The sequence below is a fragment of the Argopecten irradians genome, chromosome 15, assembly GCF_041381155.1.
Source record: "Argopecten irradians isolate NY chromosome 15, Ai_NY, whole genome shotgun sequence".
NCBI lineage: Eukaryota > Metazoa > Mollusca > Bivalvia > Pectinida > Pectinidae > Argopecten > Argopecten irradians.
The window spans coordinates 23,371,344-23,397,311 of NC_091148.1; the positions used below are offsets into that span (position 1 = coordinate 23,371,344).

Below are 25,968 nucleotides of genomic sequence, written 5' to 3' on the forward strand. Positions count from 1 at the left end.
AAAGGACTAGGTATGGTAAGGGTCTTTTGTGACCCTCAAATCCGCTATTTTTCAAAGTCTTTTATTTTATGGTATTTATCTTGCATTTCAAATCTTAACTACATACCCGACATATTTGATAGTGTTATTAGGTAATATAAGCAGTTCTAGTTGCCATGGCAACCATTTTCATTACACATAAATTATGCAAAATGTGAAAATTTCATCAAAATTGACCTTTTTTATGCAGTTTTTCATCTAGTTAACATAGAGCGCATTCTAGAACAAACTTTATATTTCTCAAAATGATGTGCTCTTCATGTCTGCTAATTCCTTTAAAATATAAAGCTTGTTCTAGGTTGTGCTCTATTACTTTCAAAAGAAAAAACTATCAAAAAAAAAAAAAAAAAAAAAAAATGCAAAAATTGACCAAATTTTCAAATTTGCATAATTTATGCAAAGTTACCATGGTTATAGAGCAAAAACATACATTCTGTCAATAAAAATATCATTAAGTTTTTATCAGGGGCGTATTCAATATTTCAAATGCAGCAACTTAATTTCTAAATACTTAATTTGAATTTCGGGCCGTATTTTGTACTTCTAATATATATATATATATTTATCTTTTTATTTAAACATGCTACACAGAAACACCATTCAAAAAGAAGGAGAACATTAAAGGAATCCATAAGTCAATGGAAATCGAAGAATAGTTACAAACGACCACAATATGCACATGTATATACCTGTACATACATTATATTTATGATCTTATATGCCATATTTAAAGAAGTCGGTACATATATTATTTTTGTATTTCTATAATGGACATTTTTAATTCCGCATTTAGCGCCGGTCAACGTCACGCTAGTGCAACCAGTTTCACCAGTATCTTACGACGCGTCTTATTGGTCCTGGTAAAATGTTGTTTTTGTTTTTTTTTGTGTTTTTTTTAATTTCTTTTACATCGATTACGAAACAAGTTATACAACTTATGAAAATCACTCTCAATGGCCCGGATGTAAGCGCGCGAGGGGTCTTAGAATGGGAGGAAACCAGAGTGCCCGGAGAAAACCCACGTGATCGGGCAGGTGACCCCTAACCTTAAAACCCCGGCCGGCTTGATGAAAGGCGAGCGGCTTAACCACTACACCATACGATCACCCGAAATAAAATAAAAAAATATTTCAGCATTTTGTACGACACATACTGTGTTATTAAATCCAAATATACGGATATCCCTCTCTGTTGTGTGTCTGTGACATGCTCCAATACTATTTCCGCGAACATTATTTAATTTTAAAAAAATCCTGAAATAAAAATTCCCCATAGGATAGTAATGAAGCTAACTTTGGTTCCTAAACATAAGATTTCCCTTAAACCATGTAATTGTTTCTTAGAATTTCATATCAAGATGTTTTCTAAAGTTATGGAATGGTTACGAAACTAGAGTCAGACAGGATTTGCTTTAAACTTTTACCGACAGCTACTTATCTAAACATTGTGAAGAATCAGATAAGACTGGTAGAGATTCAAGGTGGGTTCCCGCGTATTTCAACTTATTTCCGCAGACATACAGACATACTGCCTTTTATTTTTTATCATTTTTCAAGCAAATTGTTGTATACTGTACACGTACTTATTGTAAAAAAACAACATTTTTGCGGTACTTACATATTACCGCTTTTCGTTTTCGTATAGCTAGTAATGTAGGAATTCATCACTTCGCTAACTAGTTCAAAATCAATTTTGAGAAAACGTTCGTTGGCAGTTTTTTGGCGCATAAAATTTTGATTCGGACATGTTAGCCTCACGATTAATTTGCGCAGAAAAAAACATTTAGCGGAGTCATATTTATTTTTGCGGACGTCCTCGTTATATTGACCTTATATGATCTTAGTGGTGGTCGATATTAGATAACACAGGGGAGGTAACTCTTAAATGACTCCAGAGGAATCAAACTAAACCCATCGATTTGAGCTTACATTACGATTTTTTGTGTTGAAATTCATTGTTATTATTGTTATAAACATTTCTGTAGTCAAATGTTGTATACTAGTAGTTAGATCGACAACACAATAATAGATAGTAAATACATGCAGCAATGTTGTCTTCTATAAATTAAATAAGAAAAACGATATTGTATAATGATGTACAAAATAATGATTCATTATAATACAGGTATTCACTTTAAAAAAATATGACAGTTTTTCTTATAACACAACATCAATATTGGTCAACGAGTGTTTTCAAGATAACCCTGACTCCTTACAAACGTATGTGTATAGGATACGAATTTGATGAGGTTGTAGGTATGTAAATATGAGTGCGCTCTATTGTTTAGAATGAAAACAACCCAAATAAGACCTATACACCCTACATTTTTCAAATGCGTTTTATCTATACATGTTTGAGATGGTTATCATGGCAACTAATAGTGCAAAATTAAAAAAAAACTTTATTAGAATTAAAGCAAGGATGTACTAAATATTTCCAATACAACAATTTGATTTCTTACAACATGTAAAATTGATATATATTTTGGTCACAAATATTCATCAATCTATATAAGTGATTTGAATTAGACTACTCGGTGTTATTTATTCGATGAAATTGAATGGTAAATCCGATAACCCCATTTTCCAAGGTCTATTCGAAACTCAAACCAAAGTCCATCCAAATTTTCTATTATTATCAATTATTAAAGTTATAACATATGTGTGTGATGAGGAAAAATATGTTAATTTATCTCAAATATAGTGAATTTAGGAACAAAATAGAAATTAAGTCACTCTATATTTTCAAAATATGAGAATCTGTATATGGAATGTTAAATTCAAACCCACAGAGATTTGTTAATATTTAACGTACCACTACTGCATACAGTTTGTATAAGCATGTATTCATTTAACCCAGCCCCCTTCCCCTCCCCCCTTACGACATATTAAGATTTTTCAACGATCATATTAAGATTTTTCAAAATCAAAGACTACACCAGTCCATAATTAAATTGCAGTTAGCTTATTCACCCCTGAAGACACATTTAGACTCTTCTAAATCAAAGATTAGACCAGTCCATTATTAAATTACAGGGATGAATAAATTAATCCATCCCAATGTATGTGCGTTTGGTTTGTACCGTTACATGGGTTATTATTTCACTCAAACTTACAACTTACACTGTAAACTGTTAAAAGATATATGGCCTTTAATTCTATGTATTTCTTGGAGACAGTGGAAAGTACACTCTTTTGTCATAAGAAAACCCCAAAACGTTTCTTTCCTTTTATCTGATTCATCAGTATGTGAAAGGATATCGCATATATTTCTTGCCATACGTGCGATTAGTAACATGCTTGCCATATATTCAAATTTTATCATAATATATCTCATCCAAAATGTTGTCAAAATATCCAACATAAGAAAGAAAGGTCGAATCACAAGACCATATAGATCAAAAGTAAAGCAAACACCAGTTCCAATGTCTCTCCACGAAACTATCAAAAGATATACCCAAACCAATGGGGGTAAAAACACCATCAACCTACTCAAAATCTTAGACTAGTAATAAAATAATACTTCATCAAAATTAAAAATATATTACTTTTCTATCTGTAATATCCATACGTAAAGCCAAAACATAGTCCGACAACGACTAATTCTGAAATTCCAAATAAGGCATTATCTATGAAATTAATGATGTCGTCTTTATCGGGTTCCGTAAATCTACTTCCTATATTTTCGTCCTTCTCGCTTCCATCCAAGATTATACCGATATTGAGATTTCGTGATTCTTTTTGTTCATGGTTTTGCGCCTTTATTATGTTGACTGGAGAACACTGTTTAATTGGGTATGTTGTCTTTTCCTTTTTCTTCAACAGAAACACTAGTTGTCTTAGCCATTTGGGAAATCTACTCGCGTCATTCCTTCCGTGCCAGCGGAGAGTAAATATTGTTATTATCGTCAAGGCACAGCTGAATATCATCGATACCAGCAGGAAGTAGGATATACCAGCCATTGGTTCAGATACTTTGGGCATGTTATCCCCGACAAGTGTCATGTAAACCGCCAGAGACAGGAACATTGTGATGGTGTAGGAAATTCTCTCCCCTGACGAGGCGGGAAGCAGAAATACGAACGGGTTGAGGAAGCAAAGGATGTACACAGGTACGAGCATTGAGATGATGAAGTAAGCAGACCTCCTTTTCAAAGTTAAAGTGAACACGACGGCATTACTGACATAATCTGGGTCATCAAACATTTCTGCCGATGTATCGTCAACGCTCCATTCGCCGTTTGGACTAAAATATCTTGTTTCGAAAGTCGGATACATAGTCGTTAGATTTACCTCTGTTGGGAGGTATCCCCAGGGGACTATAATCATTGAACATTTCTGTGAGTCCACGGGGAAGTAGGTCATGTCTATTGAACATGTGGACCGCATCAACTTTCCTGCACTTACATTTAGCAATCCGGTATCTCTTATCCTAATATCGTATTCATGTAGACTAAACTTCTCCATCTCTGCTGAAGATGTCATCAAAAATAAATTCGGAACCCAAATCTTGGATGAGTTTACCATAAGGTAAGAGATGCCACCGTAGTCGGCTGGTTGCCATGCCAGCCGATAGTCGAGCCAGAAAATAGTGAGACCCCCACTAAGAGTTATAGATCCGGCCACTTCGTCAACGTCCAGGATAGACAGAAGGAATAGAGTTGTGGAGATAGTCACCGTGTCTCCGGTGTCCTTGGCTGGTCGGACGTCTCTGCTATAGTTTGAAAACACGTCCGCCATGAGTCTAGTCATGTTCTCAACAGAACCCATAACAGGTAAGATCATGTGACAGTGACATATTATAAACAGAATGATGATGCGTTTATCACCCTTCATTTTGAACTCAGGTGGTACATGTATATGCTATTATCGAATATATCCCTCCAATACGTAGTCTGTATCACGTGAATTTCCCTGTTTTTCACTCTGAACTCATCAGTCCTGATAGGATGATGTTGTAAATATTAGTTTTTTCCAAGATTACCCGTCATCCTCTTTGTTGCCAGGTTACCCAATATTATCAGGCGATTAACTGGCTGTCTGATGATGCACCTGAATTGAAATAACACGAATGTATCATAAGGAACGACACGAAGTTAATCGAAGTGACAAAAACTGAAAGAAAAGGTAGAATATTTACGAAATCCTCGAAAAGATTATTAAAAACCTCTAATTTAAAAATCATATTATTAATATTTGGTTTTTATACCACTTAAGTAATGACAAGATGACATTACACACAAAACTATTATTTCGAGCTTCAGTCTAAAAACAATACTGTCTTCCTTTAATGATAGGTGTTATATACAAAGAGAACAATACATAACGTCCGACACAGTGCTCCTGAATGTAAACTAGTCTTTGTGGAACTATAATATCATTTAGATGTAATTTACGCATACATTTTGAGACTGCGTCATAACTTGCAACTTTAAACTGGCCATCGGTCTAAATTTTCAAAACTTGATTGCTTTTAGTTTAAATCTATATATTTTGTATGTATTTTGATTTAGTTTGAAAAATAAATGAAAAAGATGATGATAAGTGGAATAAAAGAAAAACCTTCTATCAAATACAAGTGTTTTACTATAGATTGTTATGGGACATCTCTTTGTACATCTTGGAATAGACAACAACGTTTCTTCAAAATCAATATTTAACCCCCCCCCCCAATTTATTTTTTACCTATATTTCGTCATAGAAAAAGGAATAACAATTGGAATTGGTCGTACAGTCTGTATCACCATTTACACACTAAATGCCTGTTTCTTATATGGACCTGTACTCAATATGAAAATATCTGTGATCCGTATAGGCATGGAGTAGTGGAGGATTATCCATAACTCGCAATAACATTACTGTACGGAAATGTTTTACAAAACCTCCATTTTGACACTTTTATTCCTGTATAAAATTATCACACCAATATCAAGTTTTTTGAAATCAAAATGAAATAGTTCAAATTGATAAAAAATGTTTTCAAACAAAAGATGAAATAGGACGAAAAGAGAAATAACCATATAGACAAATATAAAAGCAGCACCTACCTTCATATCTCGGCTCTTCCTTTTAATCGTTCAATTTTAATATGTTTGCTCCCACAACATAATACGTAATATGCCCTGACAGGCTGGGGTTATAATAGGTACCCATCACTGTATCGACCGCTCACTGGTGATAACTGACAGGTTGGCTTGTCAAGCTTTTATACTTTGTTTAGTTAGTCATCTCAAATGGCTGAAAGCAACTGTTCGTAATGGGACCTTTTTATGACAAGTGGTTGCCATGTCCAATAGGAATAGGACTTTTGTCATTTATTAAAACAAGACTGCCCTTAACTTTGTAACGTGCAATCATTATCGTTAACATGTTGCTATGGTAATGCTTTTGAAGCCGATAACGTATTCAGTTATTTTAGTATGAAGTGAAACAGGACAATTACAAACGTTTTAATGGTGTAATGAATATAGCTAACACTTCATTGTCCTAGGTTAATGCTTTTGGTGTAGATATATGGTATCTCTTCCTCGATGCTCCAGGAGTTGCTAATATTTGTCGGTTGTTTTGCTGAAATGCCTTCAGTTCTTTAAAATAGTCCAGGGATATAACGACATTTATAGTAGTCGCTGGAGTATCGAGGATAATGGAATTTTTTAAATGAGTGTTAATATCAAATGTGATTTTAAGGAAAGAGTCTTGAAGTATATTGCTACACTTGGAAGACATACAGGTTGATGTGATCATGGTAGTACTAAAGAAAAAATCGTTTCAAAAACTAAGATTCTTTGAAAGAATTCCGTGAACATTAAATTTATCTATCTATTATAATCATACCAAATATGATATTAGAATAGCAAGGAACATTCTGAAAAGAAACCCCTGTTTCACATATTTCTGTAATTGTAGTACGCATGGTACAGTTCAATAGCGATCCATGATACAAAAATATCAATGTTAAGTCATTTTGATGGTACTAGAGTGTATGCAGTATTTGCTTCCTTACGTCAGGGGAGAGAATTTCATACACCATCACCATGTTCCTGTCTATGGCGGTTTACATGACACTGTCGGTTATAGCATGCTCAAGGTATCTGAACCAATGGCTGGCATCTCCTACTTCCTGTTGGTATCGATGATATTCACAATCGCATCTGTAATATTGACAATATGTACATTTCGCTGGTATAGAAGTAACGAGGTTTCCAAAATGGATGCGACAACTTGTGTTACTGTTGAAGAAAGAAAAAATACAACATTGGCAATCGAACAATATCCTAACGTCAGCAATACGGAAGTGCAAATTCACGAAATCGATATGACCTTAGATGGTAACAAGAAAAACATCTATTTCGTAAATAGCTCTACAAAAGCAAAGAAAGGCGACGTCACTAATTTCACAGAAAATTCATTGTTTGGAATCTCAGATTAATTCATTCTAGGAATATATTTTGGCTTTATGTATAGGTCTTACAAATGACAATAATGAATGTTCCTTTGTTGAGATATGTATTCGTTTTGTACTAAATCTATTTTTATTGGTTAGGTTTTACCTGAAGTAGTTTGGCAAGCCTTGATTTCAGGGCTTCGTGAAAAAAACCTTTAAATTAGTCATGATGGTATGGTTTAATCTTTTACTTTAAGGTGCGATGTTGTTACACGTGTTTTGAGAGGGGCGTCCAGAATTATAAAACATGGCGTACATTGCACATAACGCCACATTATTGTTAAATGTTTTATATTCTAAAAAACATTCCCTGTGTAGTGTAGCAATTGAATGCTTTTACCTAAAACTGTATTTCTACAGTAGATGCAATTCAACATATTAGTTGGTAGTCTTAGTTAAGTCGTTGTTAAACTTTTGCTTTCTTTTATATTCATATATAATTCAATAAATGATAATATTTCTGGAACTTTTTTTGTTTATTTTTTTGTTCTTTCTTATCTTTTGCCTTGTGTTCTCCCTTTTCCTAAAGGGAGAACACAAAGCAAGTCCCTTTTTGTTTCTCACTTTTTGTTTTGTTAGTAATTTGCACCTATTTTGTTTGTATTCTATTCTGTTCATGTAACCCTTCCTTTACGGAGGAATACAGATTTCTACCTCATGAAAGATTTTGGGTGTCAACCCTCGGCAAGCCTCGGGTTGATAGCCAAAATCTTTCCCTCCGGTTGAGATATCCTTGTCCACTTGACAGACCAATGTAAGAATCTATTGTTCTCTTACTCCAGGCAGGAATATCCACAGTTTTACTGGTGTGAGATTTTTCTATCTCAGTCTAGGGTAAAGACAAGCTACACGAGATCTTTGCAAGTGCTCAATAATTGTATGACGTGACGACAACAGTATCATGACGTCGCAGTAATAGTATCAAACGTCACGGCAACAATGAAATGACGTCACACGACGGCAACGACGACAAGTCATTGAAGTCACGTCCAGCCTTGCTTGTTTATTAGATAAACAAAGTGGTGAACAGGGTAAAAGAAAAAGAATATTTTACCCTCTAAGGGAAGAGACAGGAGATCGTAACCCCCGGGATAAAAATAGTCGTCAAAGACTCGTGTGTGACGACTTAAGAATCTTACCCTTCTCGTTGAGATTCTCCTGTCTCATCCCGAAGGGGATGAACTATTCTATTAATGAATGAACGTGTTTTGAGAGGGCGTCCAGAATTATGAAACATGGTGTACATTGTGTATAACGCCATATTTTGCTTGTATCTGATATAATTCTTACTATAAACAAAAATGTGGATATTATGTCTGGGTGATATATTTTCTTTACACTGTTTAAACACGTGTTCAAATGGAATATTATAAGCCCCATTATTGTGTTGCTGACGAAATGTATGTTGATATGCTGAAATACTATCAATAAATAAAAAGAATTGGAATGTCAGATATATGATATTATAAATTCTTTTTTTAGTGCTGTGGCAGACAAATTCAATAAAAGTATACCTTCCTATTCCTTCTACGTGTAATACAGATATTTGACGGAAATAGCGGAGCGATCGATAACGGAGTTAATATATACCGAGTGCCAATAGTAAGAATTTCGTCAATTATACAAATTGTGACTACGAGTGATAACACGTTTTTAATTATTGATATCCGTAATATTCCATGTTTTATAGCCGTTAGGTATACTGATTCAAATAAAATTATTGACTCATTCACCCACGAAATTACAAATGGACTATCCCAGCCTATGAACAAGAATAATATAAATGCGTCTTCACGGATATATAGGTTGATGTAGAGCTTATCACCTAACAGTATGTGCGAATCATGAAGAGGTACTGCATTACTAAGTAAATAGACAACTCCCATGATGGACTTTAATATTGATAGGTGGGTATTCAAAACTCGACAAAAGCTTAAGAGAAAAGCTATAGCCTACAACATAATGGAACCATAAAAACATTCTGTTTTATCCCGATGCAATGATAAACCAGATATACAGAACGAGTTTAGCATGATTTGCTGAAAAAACTAAACAATAACTAATAGTTCACAGAATGGAGTGATCGGTAACAATGTGGGATGGCTTTTTACTACTAGTTCCGTCCAAACACGACAAGACAGCGTCATTACAGAACAGCAAGGCATCATCAAAGTTCAATTGACATTGACGGATAGAACAATGTAAAAATTATTTTTGATTCATGCAGCTTTTTTTCTTTTATCAGGAACTCATTTATTATACATAAAATTGCTGAGATTTATTTCCTTTATTATAAAAGTAAGGAATACTTTCGTGTTACTGATGGAATAAGGGTTCAATGAAGTGATTACTTAATATTGTCAGCACGTGCAGTGCACGGGCGGATATATATTGACGCAACGCCTAATTTGGGCATTAGAAGGATAACGTCTGAAGTGGCATACTTACACCATGAGTGTGATAAAGATAGAAACAAAGGAAGCAAACAAATGTGTAAGGCATCTTAGTATTACTTATAGATTACAAGTCGCACATGGATTTTAGATATATGGACATGAATACATTGTCATGAAAGTTTGAAGTCTGACAAAGCCACGCTTTTGACTTTCAGATTGTGTATTGCAACAGTAACGCGAGTCTTAACTTCATAACGTACGCTGTAACTTTCTTCTTGGATGGACAGAGCAATATAAACTATGGTTCAGGAGTGCTAAATTATCACCTGGATTAAAAAGTGGCATAAAAATACAACGTCGAATGTAAAAACAAAACCACAGTGTGCAGGATTTCAAGTCCACTAGAGCCTAAAAGAATCAAAGAGAAAATGAAGGGAAGTCTCCTTATCGGTATTCTACTGTTATTTTTTCTCTGTCACGTGATTATCCGCGTGACCGGTAGTATTGAAGATATGACTCGTTTGATGGGCGACATATTCGTCAACTATAGCAGAGAAATTCGACCTGTTAGGAACCAAAGTGACCAGTTGATGATAAACACTTCATTTATCCTTCTCTCAATTCGCGATGTCGATGAAGTAGCTGGATCTATAAGTTTAACAGGCGGACTCACCATGGTTTGGGAGGATTTCAGGTTGTCATGGCAACCCGAGGAGTATGGCGGGATAGAGCAAATACTGGTTAATTCATCAAGCGTTTGGTCGCCGGATATATTCTTGTTGTCCCCGGCAGCAGACATGGAGAAGTTAGATCTGAAAGATTTCGACGTGAGGATATATTACATGGGTGTGCTACTTGTGATTCCAGGAAAGCTTATCAAATCCACCTGTAAAGTGGACATGACAAACTTCCCCACTGACTACCAAACATGTAACATATTCTTCGTTCCTTGGAGTTACATACCCAGTGAGGTACAGCTAGCATTTTTAGAACCGTCTGTAGATATTAACAGCTACAATGAAAATGGGGAATGGGCCATCAATGGTACATCGGCCAGTATATATAAGACTGATCATTATGACACGAATGCTGCTGTCTATACATTAGTGTTAAAAAGGAGGTCTGCTTACTTCATCATCTCAATGGTCGTACCTGTGTACATCCTTTGTTTCCTCAACCCGTTCGTGTTTCTGCTGCCCGCCTCGTCAGGGGAGAGAATTTCCTACACCATCACCATGTTCCTGTCTCTGGCGGTTTACATGACACTTGTCGGGGATAACATGCCCAAGGTATCGGAGCCTATGGCAGGCATTTCTTACTTTCTGCTCGTATCAATGATGTTCAGCTGTTCCTTGACGATACTGACAATATTTACGCTCCGCTGGCATGCTAGAAAGGACCCAAATAAATTCCCAAAATGGCTGAACCGTCTTGTATTTTTGCATACCAGGAAAGAAGAGAAGAGGCGGACAGAGAAGCAGGAAAATGAGAGCAGCTCAGAACAGAACGATGGTCATCGCTATCACATCAGCAATGATACTAAATCACAGGACCAAGGGGAGATAACTTGTGTCATGGATATATCTAGTGATCCGATCATAGAGGATATAACAGCGTTCATTGACAATGCTCTGTTTTGGATTTCGGAATTAGTCGTTACCAGTCTGATTCTTGGATTTACGTATGGGTATCACAGATAAGTACTGTGTACCATGCAAACATTTAATTCGTATAATGTGTAGCTAACCGTTTCAGATTATTCAAAAAGAATAGTGGAATAACACACGTTATGTTAAGGAATCATGTGGAACATTGGTATTGGTCCAGAATTATATATCATAATCTTATAATCATAATAATATCTTATAATATCTAAAATGTTTCTTTACTCTTTTAACCAGATGGTTATGAGAAAGAATTTGTATTTGAATAAAAAAAATGAATGTTTCCATGGGATTTCAGCTTCATTTGTTCATGTTAACAATAAAATAAAAGAAAATATTGACATAATGATATAATCATAGTGTGAATGTTAACCAATCGATTGGTAGCTTTTCAACTGTGACCTGTCTTCCATCCCTTGGCGGAGGAATATCTTCATCTAGTCTATATTTACATATTATAGTGTTAGTGCCCCATATTGAATATAGTCCTACTGTAATTCTTCCATACAAGTATGGTAAACATAAAAAAGCGAAATCCAGTCACTATATCAACGCTCACGCGACCTTTTTATTTATGTCTTATACAATAAAATCATCATTTGAAAGTGACGGAATTTTTCAATAAAAGTTGGTCAAATTTGGGAGGAGTTTACTCAATTGAACATCCAATGATGACTCTTCACATAAGGCAGAATTATTCCTCCGTGGCGACATAACATTCAATGTTTTAGTTTAAAATAAACATGACAAACAGAGGTAGTTTTATTTAATCATAACAGATATTTAAATCATTGGAAAAGTTTATATAAAGTATCTGTACTCGCCCACATGAGGCGAAGTTGACGCAGCCATTTGCCGAAGTGTCAAAACATCGGTGTTCAAGTCGTTCAATGTGTTTGAGATTGTCGTCTGACTTGACGATATTACATCCTTAGAAGCCATGTGGTTATATAACCAGCGGTAGATTCATCGATATATGGAACAACTCCACTTGTGTTCGATGGATCCAGTGAATTTGAGGTGACGTGTAACTCACTATTTTCCCGGGTTTTTTTTAATACAACTGTTAATTAAAAAAATGTGTATTATATAGAAATATATGTTTATATATTGATCAGAGTTTTTTTCTCTCGAAAATTCTATGAAAAACAACACTATACATGTACTGTGCGTCAAAATGTAAGCAAAGCCATTTGTTTCTTAAAAAAAGAGCACCTATACGTTGCATAGGACATTTTCATACGCATGCTCAAAGTTCAACGTTACCATGCAGTTATGCTAAACAAACTCGGCTAGTATTTGCGTATAATAAACATGCTCAGCAAGTGTAAATATATAATAATAATGTCGTAATGGATACCTAAACACAAGAGAGCTCTGAAATATCGACATGGCGCTCAATGCAATCTGATAGGTTATAGATTTTATTCCTATACAGTAACTAATACAATGGATTTATTTATATGTATTTCTTTTTAATTTCGTTATATTTTTGTTTCATCAAAGAAACAGAACGGATACACGTGCCCTGACTAGCAATTAATCAAATCTGCCAACCAGTCTGCAGTATAATCATAGGCTATGTATAGACTGATTGGTACATTCTTTGAGCCAAAGTTTGGTGGTTTGAAAGACAATTGTCTGCTAAGAGAGATTATCCCGATTGTTGGAGAAGTAAACGTTTTAAAGTTTCCTCTGTCAGATTGCTGTGACTGACTAATGTTTGATATTTGTATGGTGTTCCCCCGAGAGATGGCTGCCCTCCTCGATACATGGATTGTTTGCTACTGTACTTATATAACCCCTTGACTATGCCATAGCAAAAATGAAGGTCCACAGATGAGATAGGTAGTTTGGTCTTTAGATGAACATCAAAAGAATTGAATTATGTACATTGTATAGTTTTGGAATTTTGATGGTCGCTCTCTGTATTTTCAAAAATAAGTCTCTTTCGGCATGCGATTGGTCAGTTGTTTTCTCCTGAAATGCCTTTAGTTTTGCTATGACATAATGTAAGGATGGATACAACGACATTGATAGTACTTATCGATGATGTTAGTCTGTACGCATGGTGGCGCATTTGCTATTATCAATCTCCAGTAATTAACAACTTCGATTACCTACCTGAATTATTCATCAGTATTATGAAGTATCTATATATAGTTAGCAAATCAATATCACAATTATATTTCTTCTATGAATCGCATCATTGAATTAAGTAATGCGATGGATACTGTAACATGAATGTGGGTTAAATATCATTGTACACCTGGGATATAGGAACTTTACCTGTAGCGTGTTATAATAAATGGAATTGGAAATTTTAGTCTACCATAGTTAAAACTATTTTATCTGTGCTACTCTTCCTGGGCCCAATTTCACGAACATAACTTAACTTAAAATTCTCCATTACAAAGCATTGCAGATTTTAAAGAAGGTTCCTTAACTCCATTAACTTCTGTAATGTTGTTCTATGAGGACTATGTAAATCTTGCTTGTACCGGGCATTTTCATTGGTTTGCAACTCATAACGTAAAAACGACGTCACCGTTTGTACTGATGTACAGTTTTATATAAAAAAAATACATCGGTATCCTCACATCGGTATCCTCACATCAGCAATACAAATTCACGAAATCTATATGACATCAGATAGAAATGAGAAAAGCATTTATTTTGGAAACAGATCTACAGAATCCTAGAAAGACGATGTCATTAGTTTCACAGACGACGCATTGTTTGAATTTCAAATTTAATCCGTGTTATAATATGATATGGTTTACATCTTACAAATGACAATAATGAACGCCCTTTTGTTGAGATATAATGTCATTTAGCACTAAATCTAATATCTATTGGTTATGTTTACCTGTAGCAGTTCGGAAAACCCCGATTTGAGATCTTCGTGAATAAAAACTTGAACTGGTGTTTCATTGGTCCAGAGGATGGTATGGTTTAATCTTTTACTGTAAGGTGCGATGCTGTTACACGTGGTTTGAGAGGGGCGTCCAGAATTATGAAACATGGCGTACATCGCACATAACGTCATATTGTTGTTTGTATCTGATATAATTCAAACTATTTAAAATAAAAACTGTTAATATTTTGTCTGAATGATACATTTTCTTTATACTGTCTAAACATGTGTTCATATGAAATATTCAAAGCCCCATTCTCGTGTTGCTGACGAAATATATGTTGCTATGCTGAAATATTTCGAATACATAAGAAGAATCGGAATGTCAGATATATGATGTTGAAAACTCATTTTTAGTGATGTGGCAAACAATTCAAGAAAAGTATACGTGTAATACAGATATTTGACGGAATTAGCCGAGCGATCGATAACGGAGTTTAGCGAAATTAACCGAAATATACCGAGTGTCAATAGTAAGAATTATGACAATTACATTTTCATACAAAGTCTAATTACGAGTGAGAATTTGTTTTTAATTATTGATATCCGTAATATTCCATGTTTTACAGCCGTTAGGCATACTGATTCAAATCAATTGATTGATTCATTCACCCACGAAATTACAAAATGGACTATCCCAGCCTATGAGCTAGCAGAAAATGCGTCTCGTGGGTGAATGGGTTGGTGCAGAGCTATCACCTAACAGTGTGTGCGAATGATGAGCGGTACTGTATTACTAAGTAAATACCATGATGGACTTTAATATTGATGTGTGGGTATTCAGACCTCGATAAAAGCTAAAGAGAGCTAAATGGAAACATAAAAAAAAAATCGAAACTCATCTATTTAGATTTTTAAAAACATTCTATTTTATTCCGATGCAATGATAAACCAAATTGACAGAACGAGTTTAGCATGGTTTTCGTTATTGACAAACCAAACAATTACTAACAGTTCACAGACTGGAGTGATTGGTAACAATGTGGGATGACTTTTTACTACTAGTTCCGTCCAAACACGACAAGACAGCTTCATTACAGAACAACAAGGCATCATCAAAGTTCAATTGACATTAACGGATAGAACAATGTAAAAATCATTTTTGACTCATGCAGCATTTTCTGAAAATTATTTCCTTTATTATAAAAACTAGGAATACTATCGTGTTACTGGTGGAATAATTGGATAATGGATTTAATGAAGTTATTATTTAATAGTGGCAACACGTGCAGTGCACGGACGGGTATATATGGAAGCCACGCCTAATTTTGGCATTGGAAGGAAAACGTCTAAAGTAGCATACCTACACCATAAGCATGATGAAGATAAAAAAAGGAAGCAAAAGGAAGCAAACAAAAGTGTAAGGTGTAAAGCATAATTTAAAGATTACATGGACTTTAGATATATGGACATGAATACCTAAGTTTGAAGTCTGACAAAGCCGCGCTCTTGACGTTCACATTGTGTATTGCAACAGTAACGCGAGTTTTAAGTTCATAACGTACACTGTAACTTTCTTCTTGGATGGACAGAGCAATATAAACTACCGTTCAGGAGTACTAAATTACCACCTGGATTAAAAACTGGCTTAAAAATACAACGTCGAATGTAAAAACAAAACCACAGTCTGCAGGATTTCAAGTCAACTGAAACCTACTAGAATTAAAGAGAAAATGAAGAGAGGCATCATTAATATTCTACTTTTATTTTTTCTCTGTCACGTGATTCTCCGCGTGTCCGGTAGTATTGAAGATATGACTCGTTTGATGGGCGACATATTCGCCAATTATAGCAGAGAAATTCGACCTGTTAGGAACCAAAGTGACCAGTTGATGATTAACACTTCATTTTTCCTTCTCTCCATTCGCGATGTCGATGAAGTAGCTGGATCTATAAGTTTAACAGGCGGACTCATCATGGTCTGGGAGGATTTCAGGTTGTCATGGCAACCCGAGGAGTATGGCGGGATAGAGCAAATACTGGTAAATTCATCAAGCGTTTGGTCGCCGAATATATTCTTGCTGTCCCCGGCAGCAGATATGGAGAAGTTAGATCTGAAAGATTTCGACGTGAGGATATATTACGTGGGTGTACTACTTGTAAATCCAGGAAAGCTAATCAAATCCACCTGTAAAGTGGACATGACAAACTTCCCCACTGACTACCAAACATGTAACATATTCTTCGTTCCTTGGAGTTACATGCCCAGTGAGGTACAGCTGACATTTTTAGAACCGTCTGTAGATATTAACAGCTACAATGAAAATGGGGAATGGGCCATCAATGGTACATCGGCCAGTATATATAAGACTGATCATTATGACACGAATGCTGCTGTCTATACATTAGTGTTAAAAAGGAGGTCTGCTTACTTCATCATCTCAATGGTCGTACCTGTGTACATCCTTTGTTTCCTCAACCCGTTCGTGTTTCTGCTGCCCGCCTCGTCAGGGGAGAGAATTTCCTACACCATCACCATGTTCCTGTCTCTGGCGGTTTACATGACACTTGTCGGGGATAACATGCCCAAGGTATCGGAGCCTATGGCAGGCATATCTTACTTTCTGCTCGTATCAATGGCATTCAGTTGTGCTTTGACGATATTGACAATATTTACGCTCCGCTGGCATGCTAGAAAGGACCCAAATCAATTTCCAAAACTGCTGAAACATCTTGTGTTTCTGTGCACCAGGAAAGAAGAGAAGAGGCGGACAGCGAAACAGGAAAATGAGAGCAGTTCAGATTTAAACGTTGGTCATCTCTATCACATCAGCAAAGCTAGTAAAACACAGGACCAAGGGGAGATAACTTGTGACTTAGATATATCTAGTGATCCGAACATAGAGGATATAACAGCGTTCATTGACAATGCTCTGTTTTGGATTTCGGAATTAGTCGTTACCAGTCTGATTCTTGGATTTACGTATGGGTATCACAGATAAGTACTGTGTACCATGCAAACATTTAATTCGTATAATGTGTAACTAACCGTTTCAGATTATTCAAAAAGAATAGTGGAATAACACAAGTTATGTTAAGGAATCATGTGGAACATTGGCATTGGTCCAGAATTATATATCATAATCTTATAATTATAATAATATCTTATAATATCTAAAATGTTTCTTTACTCTTTTAACCAGATGGTTATGAGAAAGAATTTGTATTTGAATAAAAAAATGAATGTTTCCATGTGATTTCAGCTTCATTTGTTCATGTTAACAATAAAATAAAAGAAAATATTGACATAATGATATAATCATAGTGTGAATGTTAACCAATCGATTGGCGGAGGAATATCTTCATCTAATCTATATTTACATTTAATAGTGTTAGCGCCCATATTGAATATATTCCTACTGGAATTGCTCCATACCAGCATGACAAACATAAAAGCCAAATCCAATCACTAATATTTACGCTCATGCGACCTTTTTATTAATGTCTTAATAAAATCAATAAAATCATCATTTGAAAGTGACGGATTTTTTCAATAAAAGTTGGTCAAATTTAGTAGGAGTTTACTCAATTGAACATCCAATGATGACTCTTCAAATAAGGGAGAATTATTCCTCCGCGGCGACAAATAATTCAATGCTTTAGTTTAAAATAAACATGACAAACAGAGGTGGTTTTATTTAATCATATCAGATATTTAAATCATTGTAAAAGTTGATATAAAGTATCTGTACTCGCCCACATGAGGCGAAGTTGACGCAGCCATTTGCCGAAGTGTCAAAACATCGGTGTTCAAGTCGTTCAATGTGTTTGAGATTGTCGTCTGACTTGACGATATTACATCCTTAGAAGCCATGTGGTTATATAACCAGCGGTAGATTCATCGATATATGGAACAACTTCACTTGTGTTCGATGGATACAGTGAATTTGAGGTGACGTGTAACTCACTATTTTTCCCGGTTTTTTTTTTAAATACAACTGTTAATTAAAAAAAAATGTGTATTATATAGAAATATATGTTTATATATTGATCAGAGTTTTTTTCTCTCGAAAATTCTATGAAAAACAACACTATACATGTACTGTGCGTCAAAATGTAATCAAAGCCATGTGTTTCTTAAAAAAAGAGCACCTATACGTTGCATAGGACATTTTCATACGCATGCTCAAAGTTCATCGTTACCATGCAGTTATGCTAAACAAACTCGGCTAGTATTTGCGTATAATAAACATGCTCAGCAAGTGTAAATATATAATAATAATGTCGTAATGGATACCTAAACACAAGAGGGCTCTGAAATATCGACATGGCGCTCAATGCAATCTGATAGGTTATAGATTTTATTCCTATACAGTAACTAATACAATGGATTTATTTATATGTATTTCTTTTAAATTTCGTTATATTTTTGTTTCATCAAAGAAACAGAACGGATACACGTGCCCTGACTAGCAATTAATCAAATCTGCCAACCAGTCTGCAGTATAATCATAGGCTATGTATAGACTGATTGGTACATTCTTTGAGCCAAAGTTTGGTGGTTTGAAAGAAAAATTTCTGCTCCAAAGAGATTATCCCGATTGTTGGGGAAGTAACGTTTTAAAGTTTCCACTGTCAGATTGCTGTGACTGACTAATGTTTGATATTTGTATGGTGTTCCCCCGAGAGATGGCTGCCCTCCTCGATACATGGATTGTTTGCTACTGTACTTATATAAACCCTTGACTATGTCATAGCAAAAATGAAGGTCCACATATGAGATAGGTAGTTTGGTCTTTAGATGAACATCAAAAGAATTGAATTATGTACATTGTATAGTTTTTGGAATTTTGATGGTCGCTCTCTGTATTTTCAAAAATAAGTCTCTTTATGCATACGATTGGTCAGTTGTTTTCTCCTGAAATGCCTTCAGTTTTGCTATGACATAATGTAAGGGTGGATACAACGACATTGATAGTACTTATATCGATGATGTTAGTCTGTACGCATGGTGGCGCATTTGCTATTATCAATCTCCAGTAATTAACAACTTCGATTACCTACCTGAATTATTAATCAGTATTATGAAGTATCTATATATAGTTAGCAAATCAATATCACAATTATATTTCTTCTATGAATCGCATCATTGAATTAAGTAATGCGATGGATACTGTAACATGAATGTGGGTTAGATATCATTGTACACCTGGGATATAGGAACTTTACCTGTAGCGTGTTATAATAAATGGAATTGGAAATTTTAGTCTACCATAGTTAAAACTATTTTATCTGTGCTACTCTTCCTGGGCCCAATTTCACGAACATAACTTAACTTAAAATCCTCCATTACAAAGCATTGCAGATTTTAAAGAAGGTTCCTTAACTCCATTAACTTCTGTAATGTTGTTCTATGAGGACTATGTAAATCTTGCTTGTACCGGGCATTTTCATTGGTTTGCAACTCATAACGTAAAAACGACGTCACCGTTTGTACTGATGTACAGTTTTATATAAAAAAAATACATCGGTATCCTCACATCAGCAATACAAATTCACGAAATCTATATGACATCAGATAGAAATGAGAAAAGCATTTATTTTGGAAACAGATCTACAGAATCCTAGAAAGACGATGTCATTAGTTTCACAGACAACGCATTGTTTGAATTTCAAATTTAATCCTTGTTGTAATATGATATGGTTTACGTCTTACAAATGACAGTAATGAACGCCCTTTTGTTGAGATATAATGTCATTTAGTACTAAATCTAATATCTATTGGTTTTGTTTACCTGTAGCAGTTCGGAAAACCCCGATTTGAGATCTTCGTGAAGAAAAACTTGAACTGGTGTTTCATTGGTCCAGAGGATGGTATGGTTTAATCTTTTACTGTAAGGTGCGATGCTGTTACACGTGGTTTGAGAGGGGCGTCCAGAATTATGAAACATGGCGTACATCGCACATAACGTCATATTGTTGTTTGTATCTGATATAATTCAAACTATTTAAAATAAAAACTGTTAATATTTTGTCTGAATGATATATTTTCTTTATACTGTCTAAACATGTGTTCATATGAAATATTCAAAGCCCCATTCTCGTGTTGCTGACGAAATATATGTTGCTATGCTGAAATATTTCGAATACATAAGAAGAATCGGAATGTCAGATATATGATGTTGAAAACTCATTTTTAGTGATGTGGCAAACAATTCAAGAAAAGTATACGTGTAATACAGATATTTGACGGAATTAGCCGAGCGATCGATAACGGAGTTTAGCGAAATTAACCGAAATATACCGAGTGTCAATAGTAAGAATTATGACAATTACATTTTCATGCAAAGTCTGATTACGAGTGAGAATTTGTTTTTAATTATTGATATCCATAATATTCCGTGTTTTACAGCCGTTAGGCATACTGATTCAAATCAATTGATTGACTCATTCACCCACGAAATAACAAAATGGACTATCCCAGCCTATGAGCTAGAAGAAAATGCGTCTCGTGGGTGAATGGGTTGGTGCAGAGCTATCATCTAACAGTGTGTGCGAATCATGAGCGGTACTGTATTACTAAGTAAATACCATGATGGACTTTAATATTGATAGGTGGGTATTCAGACCTCGATAAAAGCTAAAGAGAGCTAAATGGAAACATAAAAAAAATCGAAACTCATCTATTTAGATTTCTATTAATTAATTTTTATTCCGATGCAATGATAAACCAAATTGACAGAACGAGTTTAGCATGGTTTTCGTTATTTTGACAAACCAAAACAATTACTAACAGTTCACAGACTGGAGTGATCGGTAACAATGTGGGATGACTTTTTTACTACTAGTTCCGTCCAAACACGACAAGACAGCTTCATTACAGAACAACAAGGCATCATCAAAGTTCAATTGACATTAACGGATAGAACAATGTAAAAATCATTTTTGACTCATGCAGCATTTTCTGAAAATTATTTCCTTTATTATAAAAACTAGGAATACTATCGTGTTACTGGTGGAATAATTGGATAATGGATTTAATGAAGTTATTATTTAATAGTGGCAACACGTGCAGTGCACGGACGGGTATATATGGAAGCCACGCCTAATTTTGGCATTGGAAGGAAAACGTCTAAAGTAGCATACCTACACCATAAGCATGATGAAGATAAAAAAAAGGAAGCAAAAGGAAGCAAACAAAAGTGTAAGGTGTAAAGCATAATTTAAAGAATACATGGACTTTAGATATATGGACATGAATACCTAAGTTTGAAGTCTGACAAAGCCGCGCTCTTGACGTTCACATTGTGTACATTGCAACAGTAACGCGAGTTTTAAGTTCATAACGTACACTGTAACTTTCTTCTTGGATGGACAGAGCAATATAAACTACCGTTCAGGAGTACTAAATTACCACCTGGATTAAAAACTGGCTTAAAAATACAACGTCGAATGTAAAAACAAAACCACAGTCTGCAGGATTTCAAGTCAACTGAAACCTACTAGAATTAAAGAGAAAATGAAGAGAGGCATCATTAATATTCTACTTTTATTTTTTCTCTGTCACGTGATTCTCCGCGTGTCCGGTAGTATTGAAGATATGACTCGTTTGATGGGCGACATATTCGCCAATTATAGCAGAGAAATTCGACCTGTTAGGAACCAAAGTGACCAGTTGATGATTAACACTTCATTTTTCCTTCTCTCCATTCGCGATGTCGATGAAGTAGCTGGATCTATAAGTTTAACAGGCGGACTCATCATGGTCTGGGAGGATTTCAGGTTGTCATGGCAACCCGAGGAGTATGGCGGGATAGAGCAAATACTGGTAAATTCATCAAGCGTTTGGTCGCCGAATATATTCTTGCTGTCCCCGGCAGCAGATATGGAGAAGTTAGATCTGAAAGATTTCGACGTGAGGATATATTACGTGGGTGTACTACTTGTAAATCCAGGAAAGCTAATCAAATCCACCTGTAAAGTGGACATGACAAACTTCCCCACTGACTACCAAACATGTAACATATTCTTCGTTCCTTGGAGTTACATGCCCAGTGAGGTACAGCTGACATTTTTAGAACCGTCTGTAGATATTAACAGCTACAATGAAAATGGGGAATGGGCCATCAATGGTACATCGGCCAGTATATATAAGACTGATCATTATGACACGAATGCTGCTGTCTATACATTAGTGTTAAAAAGGAGGTCTGCTTACTTCATCATCTCAATGGTCGTACCTGTGTACATCCTTTGTTTCCTCAACCCGTTCGTGTTTCTGCTGCCCGCCTCGTCAGGGGAGAGAATTTCCTACACCATCACCATGTTCCTGTCTCTGGCGGTTTACATGACACTTGTCGGGGATAACATGCCCAAGGTATCGGAGCCTATGGCAGGCATATCTTACTTTCTGCTCGTATCAATGGCATTCAGTTGTGCTTTGACGATATTGACAATATTTACGCTCCGCTGGCATGCTAGAAAGGACCCAAATCAATTTCCAAAACTGCTGAAACATCTTGTGTTTCTGTGCACCAGGAAAGAAGAGAAGAGGCGGACAGCGAAACAGGAAAATGAGAGCAGTTCAGATTTAAACGTTGGTCATCTCTATCACATCAGCAAAGCTAGTAAAACACAGGACCAAGGGGAGATAACTTGTGACTTAGATATATCTAGTGATCCGAACATAGAGGATATAACAGCGTTCATTGACAATGCTCTCTTTTGGATTTCGGAATTAGTCGTTACCGGTCTGGTTTTTGGATTTACGTATGGGTATCACAGATAAATTTACTGTGTGCCATGCAAACATTTCATTCGTATAATGTGTGACAAACCGTTTTAGATTATTCACAAACAATAGTGGAATTACACCATTAAAGTTAAGGAATCATGTTAAACAGTGACATTGGTCCATAATAATATATCATTATCTTATAATTATAATAATATCTTATAGTATCTAAAATGATTCTTTACTCTTTTAACCAGATGGTTATGAGAAAGAATTTGTATTTGAATAGAAAAAATGAATTTTTCCATGGGATTTCAGCTGCATTTATTCATGTTAACAATAAAATAAAATAAAACGTTATGATATAATCCTAGTGTGAATGTTAACCAATCGATTGGTAGCTTTTCAACTGTGACCTGTCTTCAATCCCTTGGCGGAGGAATATCTTCATCTAGTCTATATTTACATAAAATAGTGTTAGCGGCCCACATTCAATATATTCCTACTGGAATTCTTCCATACAAGTATGGTAAACATAAAAGGAAAATCCAATCACTATATTAACACTCACGCGACTTTTTTCTTTTTGTTTTATACAATTAAATCGTGATTTGAATGTGACGTAATTATTCAATAAAGTCGGTCAAATTTGGGAGGAGTTTACTCCATTGAACATCCAATGATGACTCTTCACATAAGACAGAATTATTCCACCGCGGCGACTAAAAAGATAAACATAACAAACAGAGATAATTTATTTCATCAGATCAGATATTCAAATAAATATTTATTTTAAGTCAAAGTAAATATAAAGTATTTGTACTCGGCCACATGTGTGAACTCGATGACCGTTGTGCAGCGAGGCAAAGTTGACGCAGCCGTTTGCCGAAGTTGTCAAAACACCGGTGTTCAAGTAATTCAATGTGCTTAAGATTGTCGTCTGACTTGACGATATTACATCCTTAGTAGCCACGTGATTATATAACCAACGGTTGATTTATCGATATATGGAACAACTTTCACTTGTGTATGATGGATACAGTGGATTTTCAGGGACGCGTAACTCACTATTTTCCCTGTTTCTTTAATACAACTGTTAATATAAAAATGTGTTATATATAAATATGATATATGTATATATATATATTGCTCACAGTTTTTTTCTCAAAATTCTATGAAAAACAACAATATACATAATTTTCTTTAAAAAAGTAGCACCTATACGTTGGATAGGACATTTTCATACGCATGCTCAAAGTTCAACGTTACCATACAGTTATGCTAAACAAACTCGGCTAGTACGTATCTGCGTATAATAAACATGTCTAGCAAGTGTAAATATAAAATAATAATGTCGTAATGGATACCTAACTCAAGAGAGCTCTGGAATATCGACATGGCGCTCAATGTAATCTGATAGGTTATAGGTTTTATTACTATACTAGTGTTTCCCACAGGAAAAAGGGCATGGTGCTTGGTTTTGAAAAGGGCACCTTGATAAATAACTATCAGAGGGGCAAAAGGTTATATCGACGACTTCCAATACAAGGGAAAATCTTCTTGCTGTTTTTTCAATTCTGGTTCAACTTAATATCATTTAAATGCTTTAAACTCTCTGAGTTGCTAAGTAATATCAGGACATCTATTTAATTATTCTAAGTGAAAACAAGGACGTATATCTCACTTATAAATCTTTGGTGGAAACAAAATGATTTTGGAAATTGTAATCTGCCGATCATATGATCATTACTATAATTGATTCAAATGGTTAATAATTTTATTATTATTAATAATTTTTATTATTATATTTATATCTTTTCTAGAAAATAAATTCACACCGAAATTCAAAAAATAATAATACCGTTTTCATTTTTAAAAACGTGAATATTAGTAAAACCTGAAATTCAATACCTCCGGATCTACTATTACAATACACCCAAAATGGCGGCCATTACGATTGCAAAGTTTGTGACATCCATCAGATATATATAGACCTATTAAACATTAAAAACGTGAGTAAATTATTTACAGTTGTAAGCACTAGCTGTAGTGCATAAAACTTATTGGAAAGCCAGCTGATTACGTAATACACAGACCTGAAAGTGACACCACACAAGCCAAGGTGGAAATAGCCAAAGGTTGCTAATTAGGGCCACTGGGGTGTTGGTCAGGGGGTCAGGGAGTGGTCACACCTCTTTTGTTTACTTAAAATATCAAGCCACTGCCTGGCATTTTGGTAGTTTAGTAAAAGTCTACTGGGCACGGCGTTTTATAAGGGCACTGCGCGGCGCCATGCTAATCGAGGCTGTGGAAACACTACATACAGTTACTATTTTAATGGATTTATTTATATGTATTTCTTTTTTAATTTCGTTATATTTTTGTTTCATCAAAGAAACAGAACGGATACATGTGCCCTGACTAGCAATTAATCAAATCTGCCAACCAGTCTGCAGTATAATCATAGGCTATGTATAGACTGATTGGTACATTCTTTGAGCCAATGTTTGGTGGTTTGAAAGAAAATATTCTGCTCCAAAGAGATTATCCCGATTGTTTGGGAAGTAACGTATTAAAGATTCTACTGTCAGATTGCTGTGACTGACTTAAGTTTGATATTTGTATTAGTGTGTTCCCCTGAGAGATGGCTGCCCTCCACGATACATGGATTGTTTGGTGTTCCCCGAGAGATGGCTGCCCTCCTCGATACATGGATTGTTTGGTGTTCCCCTAGAGATGGCTGCCCTCCTCGATACATGGATTGTTTGGTGTTCCCCGAGAGATGGCTGCCCTCCACGATACATGGATTGTTTGGTGTTCCCCGAGAGATGGCTG

The 25,968-nt window shown here is 35.3% G+C and overlaps 4 protein-coding genes across 4 annotated transcripts; 3 read left to right on the forward strand and 1 right to left on the reverse strand.

Annotated features, from left to right (window-relative positions):
* Positions 1–3,590: 3,590 nt before the first annotated feature.
* On the reverse strand, positions 3,591–4,874 carry LOC138308684 (acetylcholine receptor subunit alpha-like). The gene has a single exon (XM_069249717.1). It carries the CDS (start codon positions 4,872–4,874, stop codon positions 3,591–3,593), a length of 1,284 nt encoding a protein of 427 aa, XP_069105818.1.
* A 4,935-nt stretch (positions 4,875–9,809) lies between these two features.
* Positions 9,810–11,688, forward strand: LOC138309477 (neuronal acetylcholine receptor subunit alpha-3-like). The gene has a single exon (XM_069250688.1). The coding sequence runs from the start codon at positions 10,307–10,309 to the stop codon at positions 11,576–11,578; it is 1,272 nt and encodes a 423-aa protein (XP_069106789.1). The 5' UTR covers positions 9,810–10,306; the 3' UTR covers positions 11,579–11,688.
* A 3,661-nt stretch (positions 11,689–15,349) lies between these two features.
* LOC138309284 (neuronal acetylcholine receptor subunit alpha-3-like) lies at positions 15,350–17,571 on the forward strand. Its single transcript, XM_069250459.1, has one exon. It carries the CDS (start codon positions 16,133–16,135, stop codon positions 17,399–17,401), a length of 1,269 nt encoding a protein of 422 aa, XP_069106560.1. The 5' UTR covers positions 15,350–16,132; the 3' UTR covers positions 17,402–17,571.
* Positions 17,572–21,918: 4,347 nt separating this feature from the next.
* Positions 21,919–23,187, forward strand: LOC138308685 (neuronal acetylcholine receptor subunit alpha-3-like). The gene has a single exon (XM_069249718.1). It carries the CDS (start codon positions 21,919–21,921, stop codon positions 23,185–23,187), a length of 1,269 nt encoding a protein of 422 aa, XP_069105819.1.
* Positions 23,188–25,968: the final 2,781 nt, after the last annotated feature.

Coding starts and splice junctions, on each gene's coding strand:
- LOC138308685 (XM_069249718.1), top strand. CDS start 21,919: ATGAAGAGAGGCATCATTAATATTCTACTTTTATTTTTTCTCTGTCAC.
- LOC138309477 (XM_069250688.1), top strand. CDS start 10,307: ATGAAGGGAAGTCTCCTTATCGGTATTCTACTGTTATTTTTTCTCTGT.
- LOC138309284 (XM_069250459.1), top strand. CDS start 16,133: ATGAAGAGAGGCATCATTAATATTCTACTTTTATTTTTTCTCTGTCAC.
- LOC138308684 (XM_069249717.1), bottom strand. CDS start 4,874: ATGAAGGGTGATAAACGCATCATCATTCTGTTTATAATATGTCACTGT.